At 37.3% G+C, this 12,721-nt stretch overlaps 1 protein-coding gene across 4 annotated transcripts in view; it reads right to left on the reverse strand.

Annotated features, from left to right (window-relative positions):
• Positions 1-4,038: 4,038 nt before the first annotated feature.
• sfswap (splicing factor SWAP) overlaps positions 4,039-12,721 on the reverse strand; it is a 73,062-nt gene continuing 64,379 nt past the window's right edge. For 3 of the 4 annotated variants that reach the window (XM_088935542.1, XM_088935540.1, XM_088935541.1), the window contains exons 17-18: positions 10,662-10,734; positions 4,039-4,872 (exon numbers count right to left, since the gene is read on the reverse strand). In XM_088935542.1, the coding sequence (XP_088791668.1) occupies positions 4,807-4,872; positions 10,662-10,734 (139 nt within the window). In that variant the 3' untranslated portion in view covers positions 4,039-4,806. The remainder of the gene's footprint in view (positions 4,873-10,661; positions 10,735-12,721) is intronic. The other variant, XM_088935543.1, reaches the window with a different exon arrangement.

Consider the following 12,721-nt stretch of genomic DNA (forward strand, 5'->3'; position numbering starts at 1 on the left):
TACCAGGACCCTACTATTAACTAAATGGATTACCATTACATTACAATACATTATCAGGTAACAAGGGATCCTGTTTTATTACAAAAAGCCTACTGTACCAATAAGCATTAAACAGATTTCAAATTTGTATTCAATTCAGTATGATCATTCATGGTAAAACCATCTTTCATCTTAATTAGATCACAAACTAGAAAATCAGCAACCATCAATGTGAAAAAACATCCAGATATACACTTGGATATACACTATACTGTAGTATTAAATACAAAGAATGCTACAAGGTTTCCCATTGTAAAAGAACATCATGCTTTTGCCAAATGTGTAATTAATATTTTGTTTAGACGTCACCAGTTATAATATTAACCTCCATTTAAATAATATGCAGGGTATATGGGCAGATTTGATTTGCATCAGCAGATTATAATGTACCTGGAAAGGGATGTTCTGTAACAGTTCTAAATTCTGTACATCATTCATAAAAACCAGACTTTTCCTTCTGCAAAGAAAGAGTATTCATAAACAGTTATAATCCAGTACACTTCACCTGCTTCATTTGTACATAACTCTTAAATTAATTAAATTCAATTTCTTTGAAGGTCAAAGAGCGATAGAAAATGGAAATTATTCTCAGATTCTCTTCGGGGGATTTTTGAATCCGTGAAACTCTTCAGATAAAAAAAGTTAATATTACAGCCTTCGAACTTAAATACATATTTGTTTCTGTAACTGAGAATAAAATTAAATACAATTTCTTACCAGAGCTGTAATCAAGACTCTACAGTTAAATCATTTACTGATGCCACTTTTCATCCATTTTTAAACAAAGAGTGACAGGTCACATCAATTCTAGAAGCTGACTTGCAGTATGTACAATCTCTCTCAAATACAAAATCTTTCTCTGTTCTGCTGTAGGACATCATTCTTAGCTCCACCCATGGTTAGCATAGAGTACGCAGAGATGTGTTTGAAAATGTATGCACTGTGCAAACAGACTGAAGGCCTGATCTGCATACAGGTGGGGTGGTTTCTCTTAACTTCATAGCAAAATGAATAACACACCTGCATATATTCTACTACCCTGAAATCCCTTATTATTGCCATCAAAATCTACTGCATCGACCTGTGAGCTCAATGAAATTCAAATTCTGTTAACCGAAACCCATATTACATTTTAATTATTTTGCATGGGTTGCATCTAACAGCAACAGTCGTATCGATACACTGATGTGAAATCCCCACACATTTTTAATAAAACACCAGACCAAACACAAAATCAAAATGTTTTTTTCTTAGCTACACTGTCATGTCTTAAAGACCTTCAGAGCCTGAATAAAAGTACAAAAATGACACAATGGACACTTGCTTAATGACTAAAAAAATTCACAATCCTCGATATTTTTAAAGCCAATGAGCAGTAATTCAAATCTGAAGATAAACTGTTACTAAGACAGCGCCATATGGTCATTTGAAAGGCAGTTACTTTGCTTTCAACATGGGTCAATAATAAAATCTGGTATTGTTCAGCCTGCTTTTTATAAGTTTACATTACCTGCAGCCACACCATATAATTGTTACTGGGATGTAGAGCAGAGACACTTGCCTCATTTTGTTTTTCTTGAACAGAGAAATTAAGAGTCCGTGAAGTATGAAAGACTGATGCCCCCCCACATCCTCCAGAGACAAGAGCTCACTGTCTTATTGAGGGATGTGTAATGGCTGGTGTTCCCCAGCGCTGATCAAGCACTCCCCTACCTCCACCAGACGGATTAACGACTACAGGCATCAAATGGTGCATTACTGTCTGCATCCATCTGATACAAGCCATTTTCATTTTGGCCAAGAAGCGTGGCCAAATGGCACAGAGAGGATTCTCACTACTCCCAACAAATTTCAGTCCTTCAATTTAACACTGGGACACCCATGCAGAGGTTTTCTAATTCAATTGGACCAAAAACAATTTGAACACCATATTGTTGGATAATTGCAATGCAGGATCTCTTAGGGTAAAGCACGAAATAACACCACCATTCACTTTCCTTTGCCAGAACTGAGATGCAATGCACAGCAGGGATACGAGGTTCCCTGAGGAACAATATCCATAAAATTCCCTTCCAGCAAAACTCCAACCAACAAGCGGGGAAAAACAGATCTAATCAATTGCTTTCAGCGACTATGATCTACAGTACATTTTCAATTTGGGAGATTAGCTCACCTCTGCCAGTCACTGTAAAGAGCTTTGTTTTGCACCAGATATTTGAACATCTTTCTTTCTTTTTGAAGCAAGGTGTATTTCAGATTCATGTTTTTAGTAATCTATTGTAAACAACATATGACACGTTAATTGTGATAACAGCATCTAATCCTGTCGTTTTGGCAAGATGCTCGCTTCCCATAATACTTTAATTAAGGGCAAACTGGTACTCTATAAATGTTTACAACGATAATAGATGATTTTAGTGCAAGCCAACCTGTCACCAGCAGAACAGAACTCATGTGTTAAAGATCTGGGAGGCTGAGTCACAGCTTCAGCCTGGGAAGCATCTTTCTTAGAACCGTGCATTGCAGCAAGTACTGTAGCTGCACACCACGAGACCTATTTAGAAATTTATCATTGACTCTACCAGCCTGTTTTAGCAGTTCTATCGCCTTTTTGGTTGTCACTGTAGACTTTCAGCAGAAGTTAGAAGAACTGAAAAGTTAACCATGGCCCTCTCTTCTAACCTTCTCCATTCTAATGGGTGTCCAATTTTCATTACCTTGACCTCGAAAGTTCAAAAGGAATAATAAACAACACATTGTAATCAGGAAAATTATTACATGGAAATCGGGTAGCTAAGCATAATCACTCTAAAACCAGATTTTAGAAAAATGGGCATTTCCTTCACTCCAGATACAGTATGGTACTGTAACTGCTGAAAGCAACACATACCGGCACCATCTCTGCATGTCCTCCACCAAGATTTGAGACTACTACTCTAGCACTGAGGGAATTATGTCTTCTTTCCTACTGTACCTACCACCCCAGTTCAGACGCTTCCTCTATCCATGCATCAGTCTTCACCGTCTCTAAAGATAGCTTAGGCATATACCTGTATTACTATTCACAGCCTCTAAAACTCGTAACAAAATAAAAAGATTCCATTACTGAATCAAATGTGGCTCAAAAAAACATTTCATTATACTTTGCTACTTGATTAGCATGGTTCTGCTCTTAAAACTCCTGCCAGAGCTCTTAAAACTCCTGCCAGTTTTAGACAAAAATTTCCTTTTTTGTCTAAAACCTTTATCATTACTCCATTTTACTAAAACCCTTAATATTTAGAGGCACTTAGTATTTTAGGAAATTTGCCTGCTCTGCAGAGGCTTTGAGAACTGAAATACCCTTCTGAATGCATATGACAGTTTGAAAAGAGCAGCACCCACATTCCAAAGAAACAGACAAGCATGCCTCCAATTGTACATTGAAGAATAGCTTATTACAAAAAGGACTTGCAAGTACATTCAAGTATGTTCTAAGATTGCTCATCTAAGGACAAGAAAAATAATGTAGCTCTGGGTGGTTCTTTTTAACACTTCACAAATCATACATGTTCTTAAGCTTAAAAAAAGCAAATAAAACCAAAACACATATCACAGCACAGAATGTAGATAGAACAGCAGCTGTTCACAGATAAACATGTTTGTTCCCATCAATTTAAAAGTTTTCCAGTTCTGCTCATTTGCAGTGGTGCCGTTTGAAGCTGCCAAGATGTATGATTTTCCCTGAATGATAGTACAGCATTTTATAAGCTCTTTTATAAAAAAACATAGGAAAACACTAGTGACTCAAAGATCTAAATTATATCTCTACAGCTTGTGTATGTGTTATCTTGACATTGTGTTTGCACCAGTTTTGAAAAAAAACTGCAAGATGTGATTTTGCATGCAGTGACACTAATATAATGCCCTTCATGTGCTTCATGTGATCTGAGCGGCAGCTGTACTTCTTCTTCAGTTCTAACACATTCATTTAATGGAACAAAAACAAAGCACAAGTAATACACTGTAATTCAAATTTATTGACAAGGTCTATAAAGCAGCACACTCACAAGTCCTGTACAATCTTACAAACAAGAGTGTGAAGGCAGTCAACAATTTAGCTCGCAAAGAACAGAACAAAACAGAGTTAGTGGGGGGAAAAAAAAAGCAAATGCATTATTCCTTCACAGAAGGATAAAAATATTCCTATCTGACCTCTTAAAATGACCGAATAGTGCAACCTTTACAAAATTACCAAAAAAGGGCACATAAAAATAAATTAAGGATTTGAAGCAAATCGATAGATGTGTTCTAAGTTGAAATGGAATTCTTAATTTTTCATCCTTTCTTAATTTTGTAATCTCATTTAGTGTAAAATCTTTGTATTACCTATTTTTTCAACGTCCTGTATTGCTCCAGTATATGGCTAAAATCCAGAGAGTGTTGGAAAATCTGCAAGTCTGTCTCTTTAGTCCTTCGCACCACACGAGACATTTTAAGCAAACAGTCAAAGCCAGATTCAGTTTTCATTGTCTACATATATAAAATCCTAACAGATACAATGCAGTTTTTTTTTTAACAAAGGAAACACTTTTTATTGGCATTAAGGAAGAAAAGAAAACATCGCATCAACCTGGCAGTCACCATATGTTGAGAGTATCTGCCACAAGCACCGGCTTGTTCCTGACGAACTGCAACACAATTAGCATTCGTTCTGTTGTAGTGTTGAGGCAGATCGAGGTTGTTGTTTAATAACCGTTTTCCCTTGGGATCCTTCTGAAGAGTTGCTCAGGAGGGGCTCGTTTGCAGGCCTTTAGAAGCTGCCAGCATAGCTCGCACTTTGGCCATCAAATCCTGGGAGACAGAAAGACAGGGGAACATCCGTTTTGAAGAGGAAAGAAAAGTTCCTTACCCTTCCAAAACAGCTTTCAAAAGATTCTAGATTTGCTTCACAGGTCCAGGGTTCACCGAGACACAAAGCCCACAAGGTAGACACTCCACAGATCAAGTGAGTGCCAAAGAGAGATTTACATTTCTGTGTAAAAGACATTAAGTGTGTTTTTACTTCTTTATGCAGTTCTATGGTGATATACTGAAATTCTAGCCGTTTTATTTTCATTTTAAAGTTAATGCTGAAAAAATGTATTCTGCACTGCAAAGCTCAGGCCTTTAGCTTTATGGATTTGTAGAGAGCAACAAATGATATTAATAATGATGAACAGCTGACAAGTCAATTAAGTTGAGTCAATTAAATTTGATCGGAAAATATGATGGATTAGCTACAAGAAGACTTCATATTGACTGCTAATGTTTAATTTATCTTGAGTTGGTGCATTGAAATTTCTGAAGATAAAATAAATTGATCAATGAATTAAGCACTGCTAAATGGCAGCGTTTCTTCTCACCCACTCTGAGCTCTATTAAGAACAGCCACAGTGCTTTAATAAAGGAAACTTTTAGTGGAGGCTTTGAATTGTTAATACTTATAACATACATACATTGTAACTCATAGTTGTGTCCAAGATGTGAAAGACATTGACATAAGCATATCTATTTTCTGAAAAGTATAAATGAACATCCACCCTACTTAAGTCAACAGGATCAAGACTTCAATTTTAAAAGCTAGTTCAAGAAGACAATGTGGTAGGGAACAAGACATTTGTCAATGTGAAGATCATGGCTTTGAATGTGATGTCATATCTACATGTTTATTAAACAGTACTTGAGAGAAAAACAACGGCATGTTGTACAATAGCTTCTAAATCAGGACAGAGAAGTCAAAATAAAACCCAATATAATAGTCTTAATATTTCCTTAAGACCACACAGCAGTTCCACGTATTATATATGTACACAAGTGGGAGTTCTGTGATAGATAAGAGGATGGAGCCTCCACTTCTTCTAATTTAACATTTGTGAATCATCGAAGAAGTAAAGAACAACTGCCATCATTGCAACCCACAAAATACACAGACTTGCTTTAATTTCAAACACATCCAAAGTAAAACCATAATTCACTTTAAACATAAAAAAAAACATTCTCTGAAACTTGTGGCTTGGTTTAATTCTGTTATTAGTGTCTTTTTAAGAGGCATGATAACAGACCGGTGTGACAGGAAATAGAGACGCAAGGATTTTACACTTTAGCAACATGAGGAAAAGCAGACCTTAAGCAATCCATATTACATCAGCTTTTCACTGGAGAGATATGCTAATCTTAAATCTAAAGAAAAGAGAGCTGCAACATTCATTTTTCTAGAGGGTTAATCCTAGAATCATCCATCAATGACACACTGCAAGATTTTATGTGTACCAAAAAAAGTTTTTCTCATAATCGGGTATTGGGTTATCTTTCAAATCTGTCAGTAGTGGACAGCTTAATGCATTTCCAACTATTTATGCTAGTAGGCTTAGGAAACATTTTTACAGCAGGCATATACAACAGGCCTCATTAGATGGGTAGTTTGACTTTGGAAAAATTCCAAGTTAGGGATAGCACTTGTTAGTTAGATATTCAGTCTTTCAGAAAGACATAATGCAAAATGAAACCTTCGCCCTGAAATCAAATCATACTGTAAGATACTGGTGAGGAACATTTGCACATATATGGATTTTTTGGAAGGAAATCAATCAGTGGTGTCATATATCCTTAAATTGCTGTTGGGTCCTGTTGATCCAATTCAAGGAATATAATTAGTACTTAAACTAAGCAAAAGAGTCAAGCCATCTTTAACAAGAATTCATCACAATCAAAAGATGTAAACAAACCCTTAGAAATCTGCTCTATGCTCCAAAATCTCTGAAACGGAAAATACTCAAATACTGAATTAAACCATGAAAGCATTAAAACATATCAGGTCCAGGTAAATGAGAGCATAAATCCTCCAGTTAATAGCGGGAATAAACTGCCTTCATCCACAGAACTGTGAGCTTCAAATGATTCACATTCTTATATGCGTGACTAACATTTATCTGCAATTTACTTGGTACCTACCTCTAAACATACTTCCTTGGCAAAGCAAGAAGAGTATCTACTTACAAAGGTTCAGTTGTGACTCTTTAATGCTCCTCTGAACAGTTTTATTGGAACGAGCAGTAATAAAGCCATTTGAGGGAACCATTAAAACACTAACACACAGCTCATGCGACTGCCCACAAATGAAAGTATTTCAGGGGATTTTAACTACCCAGCCACGCTAGTTATGAGCCTGAAAGAGCACACTTCGAACATTTTAAGTATTCAGAAATGCCTGCTCATTCCTTCTGCCTTGCATTTGAATTCCTACAAATTACTATGGTTGTGAAATAACATGCCGTGAACTATAGCAGTTCAATTATTAGCTTTTACAGTAAATCACTGTGTCCCATGGTCCAAAATAAAGAAAAGGCCTATCTTTTTCCCTTTTTTGAATGTTATTTAAATAAAATAATGTTGCAAGCATTGTGAAGACCATCGATTCAATTATCAAAGAATCTAAAAAAAAAAACAGAACATAAGGGACTAAGAATATAACTTTGAGGCTTGAGGCATTGAGGCTTTGCATCAATGTAGCATATTCATGATGGGAAATAAAATTTGTTTCACACGAGATGATGGAGACCATTTATGATATGCAGGATTAAAATTAAAAAACATCATATAAATAAACCACAGCTACGTGAGCAATTCCACAGGAACAGGGAAAACTATTACCGTAAATACAGTAATCACATAATCTGTGAAAAAAGAAGGACTGTAAAGGCAATTTCATTTGAGGGAATCTCACATTAATCTTTCCTTGTCATCATCATGTTATTTTACGTCTGGGAGTAGGGCAGAGGCATACCAGAAAAGGCCGTTTTGAGATCAATGGTAATCCTGATTTAATAAGAATATTTACTGTACGTTTTCAAGAGACTATTCAGTATGAAATGCCAGCACTCTTCACAGTTAGAGATGATTTTCAGAGGTTACTGCACCAATTTTCTATGCTCTTCAGCTGGAAATGGGATTTATCCATTGCTTGAGGTCAATACTTTATCTCAGCTGCAATATTGAGCTTTTAGGATAAGGTTCACGAATGAAAACTGGTGACTGAAGAAATCTGAAAACCAGCTGTTTTATGTACTTCAGGCAAGTGAAACAACTGTGGTCAAAGCTTGTGGCCAACTTTATCTTAAATTTTCGTCTCTCCGTATCACAGTTGCAACGAGTTAAAGAACACATGCTGAATGTGTCCAGAGATAAAAGTGTTATGCTTCAAAACCTTTTAATCATATTAACAGCATTTTAATCAGATCGCTCCCTGCCTTTTCTGCAGATAAAGTCTCAAATAAATGGGATTTATACCATCAGCGAGTGTAGATTTTATTGTATACAAAGCATTGGAGATGCTAGTTTACCTGTGAATGAACATGGGATCTACACTACATCTCTATAAGTGGACCCACAATGTGCTAAAGAAAACTTAAAATAAAAGTGACCAATAAGTTTGATAGCTAATGGTAAATTAATAATGGGAGAAAATGTGATGTTACCTTAAATAATTAAACTGTCAAACTATCAGTCATGTGTCATAGTGTACTTCCAAATCTATGGAAAAAGCTCCCTTACTGAATCTTAACTTAAGTGGGAAAAATAGTTTGTACTACTCCCTCAAGCAAACATTGAACTATAAAGTTGAACACATTTGCTTGCCAAGGAGATGCCTTACAGCATAGCTGATGGCTAGTTTCTAATCCCATGAAGGCAAATGTACTTAAATCACATACAAAACCTTAGGCCCACCTGGATGCCTGACTGATTTTTGGCAGGCAACGAGCACTAATGTTTTCAACTTTTACATCTAACTGCTCCAGCCTCCGTATGCTCCAGGTAGTGCTAAATCTTTGAACCTGTATACTCATTTAACAGAAACTGAACCTGTTCACTGCAAACATGTCCAGGTAAGGCAAGGCTAATTTCTCAAATAAAAATTGGATCCTAAACTGCACTGGGAAGTGCATTTGAAGTGTTTCTGCACTGAGCTGTACTTCATGGTGATGGTGGATGAAGACTTTGCTAATCACTTAACGGTACCTAAAAAAAAAGTCTAACAGCCCAAAATCATTACAAATTAAATCAGAATTTATTTGACCTTTATTTACACATTGCAACACACATTCTCCAAGTGACAAGCAAATGCTCAAACATTCTGAAAAGTAATTAAAAATGAAAAAAAGGTTGGATAAGTGTACACACTCCTCAGTAACAGCAACTGTCAATTAGCTCAGGAGTAACCAATAGCCTTCCAAATCACAAAACAAGCTTACTACATACACTTATCCAAACCACGTTTCTCTATTTTCATTTGCAATTACTTTTCAGAATTGTTTGAGCATTTGTTTTTCATTCTGAGGTTGTTTGTGACAATGAGTAAGTTGAATCCAAAATCTTACAACTTACAAAAAGTTCCTATCGTTCTTTGAAAAACCTGAAACGGGAATGCCTTCAGCCTCCACTTGCTGCAGTCATCTGGGAAGAGCCCTGTGACTAGCTCTATACATCAGAGGAGAAACTGAGCATGAAACAAAGAACACCACAGTGGACTGGTGTTGTAAAATAAACTCATAAATACTGCGTGGCCATTTGGGGTAGGTCTCAGCACACTGTAATCCTTACAATGTTTGTTACAACGTTAAAGAAAACATATGGCTGTACTGGAATTAGTCCAGAGAAGAACAACCAGGTACAAACTGGGACTAAAGGAAATGTCTTACACTGGCAATTTGAAGGACTCGAACATTTTCAGTCTTGAAAAGGAGGAGTATGAGGGGACGTGATACAAGTATTCAAAATCCTCCAAAGGCAGTGGCAAAGTCAATTGAGCAGCTTAATTCAGAGCAAGCTGAAGAACAGAAACACGAAATAGAGGACACAAGTGGAAACTATGTGAAAGTACATTTAAAACCGAGGAAGCACTTCTTTACCCTAAGGATGGTGAGAGTCTGGAGCAGCCATGTTATTGAAGCCAGTGACCTGGCTTCTTTCAAGAAAGAAAACAGGCTATAATAAATCTTTAACCATAGGCACCTTAGCTATATTCATCCACTCATTTGGTGGCAACACTTTACAACAGCACCTGCTCTGGAATCATACAGTAGGTAACTGTACAAAGAATCATAATACAAGTCAGACACTGCAAAACAAATATTCACATCTATGAATTAACTGTGAATTTCAACTGCTGCACAGAACGGTCGTATAACTGCGGCATTCCTGCTGCTACAAGGGCAGTGGATTAATAAAGGTAACAGCCTACAGCAAAGAAAAACATGTAACCCAATGGAAGCTATGTTTGTCTTCTGGTTTTGCCCATCAATTGTCAGGTTTGATACATTTACTTTAATCAAGCTTCTCTACTTTTGTAAAAAGACATATTCCCACCCTTTTGGATAGAGAAGAAAGTTTTATCTTAAAAACACAACAAAGTTGTACTCGGAACACTCAGGATCTAAACTTACTCTTTGCATCAATGCACCTATTAAATAATTCCACCAGTCATTAGTACCCCTATAGATTTTCAGATTACCACAGTTATAGATGCAACCTGTTATAGCAAATACACTGAACAATGTAACACCTCTGTCAGAATACAATGGTTCCGTCAGATCCATCCTCCATACCTGAGTTATTTTTGTTTGAACCGAGGAGACAATGGCGGAAGATACTTGTTTGTCTTTTTCCCGAGAGCCTCCCCTAGAAAAAATAAAAAAACACTTCAAAAAGAATTTTCATGAACTATTTATGTTGAGCACTCGACCGTGGAATAAAAACAGATGACTCACAACTAAATGCTATTTGGTTAACTGGCTTGAAAGCAGACATACTGAGGTCTAAACATGGGCACATAACGGGGAAGAACGAAAGGACACATTTTGCATGCTCTCTATAATTTTTAACATTCACAGGGTTTTGTTTTCATCGATTTAATCTCTTTACGCTGAATGCTGACAATGTAAAATGATATTTTGTGCAGATAAGTTATATACGTTCATTTTTTTTTTAAAGAATCCAACAAGGCCATGTCTTACTGTTTCTGAAATTATACATTTTTTTTAATTTGTAAGCTTTGTACATAATATACTAATAATAGCAATTATAATAATAATGGTAATTATACTAAGAATTTCTTGTAAAGGACTTTACACGTGTGAGGAGACCCACTTCATCCACTGCTGAAATGCACAGCCCCAATGCATAGCACATCAGGTGGAAAAGTGAGAAATGACTTCTCCAACTACACTGGAGGGAATTTAATGAAGGTCAGATGATTCAAGCCTGAAGAGGAATTTAGCCTGGATTTAGGAACGACTCCTCTACTGTTCCGAATAGCACCATGGGATCCAATGACAAAGTACGGGTCATGGACAAAAATATGGAAACACTAACGTAAAATCACTGAATAGGGCGTTGCAGATGGCATAGTATCCATAAGTGTCTGGACGTTGGCAGGAGGGATGTGACACCATTCTTCCTTGAGAAAGTCAACTAACTCATTCCTGGCTGGTGGAAATGGAAAGCACTCAGGAGTGGATCTGGCGACTGAGAATGTCATGACGCACAGAAAGCATCAACATCTTGCTCATCAAACCACTGAGAGACCACCTGACCTGTAGATGGGGACACTGTCATCTCGGAAGAGACTGCTCCTGGCAGGAAACAAATGCTGCAACGTGGGGTAAATTTGATCATCCGGTATCACTAAGTATAAATGATCATTGACCTTGACTTCTAAAGGAATGAGGGTACTCAAGCCATGCCAGGAAAACAGGCCCCACATTACAGAACCCTTTACTGCTGGAAAAATGCATACGGGGTTACAGAGTTCCCCAGGAACACGCTGAAGGATGATTCATCTGACCCTATCCCATCATCTCTCCACTGCTCAGCAGTCCACCACCTGTGCTCTTTGCGCCAGCTGTGATGAACAGTTTGTACACTGTACGCATAGCCTGTGGATCTGGGCAGACCATTTTTGATAAAACTTGCTCCTGGTTAGCCACGGTGAAAAATGCAGCAAACCGATCTGCAGGTGGCTCGCTTGTTTTGCCTTGCTCTTAGAATTCATGCTCAAAAAGCACAGTCCTGGAGTGTGTGATTCTATCCACTCTTGCCCTTTGCTGAGGATTATCTTTGGCTCGGTATTCTATGCTGCCATCACCTTCAAGATAGTTGCTTATGAAGTACATGCAAGTTGATCTGTCTTGGTCACTGACATTTCTGCCAAACATACCCCAAAAATCATCCCTTGTTTAAAGTCACTGAGGTTTCCTAGTGCTGCCATACCAGATAAAATTGCAGGCAACCAGGCTTGCCCATTATTTTTATATATGACCCTAAGTATGCTCGGATGTTATTTGCTTAAATAACATTAGCCATACCTGTGTGGGAGCCCTTGCTTTCCATATACTTGATGTCCCTCATTTACCCAAGTGTTTCCATTTTTTTATCTACTACCTGTACATCAACGTCTTGGTTTAACATCTCTTCTGCAGGACGGCACTGAGGCATCAGTGTAGAAATTCTGATCATGAGGGAAGTGTGTCACCTACTGGTCTCCTATCCCAGTACTAGCTTCAATTCCAAGAGAACTGAGAAAATTAGATAACAAGGTGCTAATAAGATTCACTAAGCTGAAGAAAAAACATTTCAAGCCTTAAGGGGGGAAATAAGATCCACAATT

Source organism: Atractosteus spatula, chromosome 17 (genome assembly GCF_055471065.1).
Source record: "Atractosteus spatula isolate fAtrSpa1 chromosome 17, fAtrSpa1.hap1, whole genome shotgun sequence".
Taxonomy (NCBI): Eukaryota; Metazoa; Chordata; class Actinopteri; order Semionotiformes; family Lepisosteidae; genus Atractosteus; species Atractosteus spatula.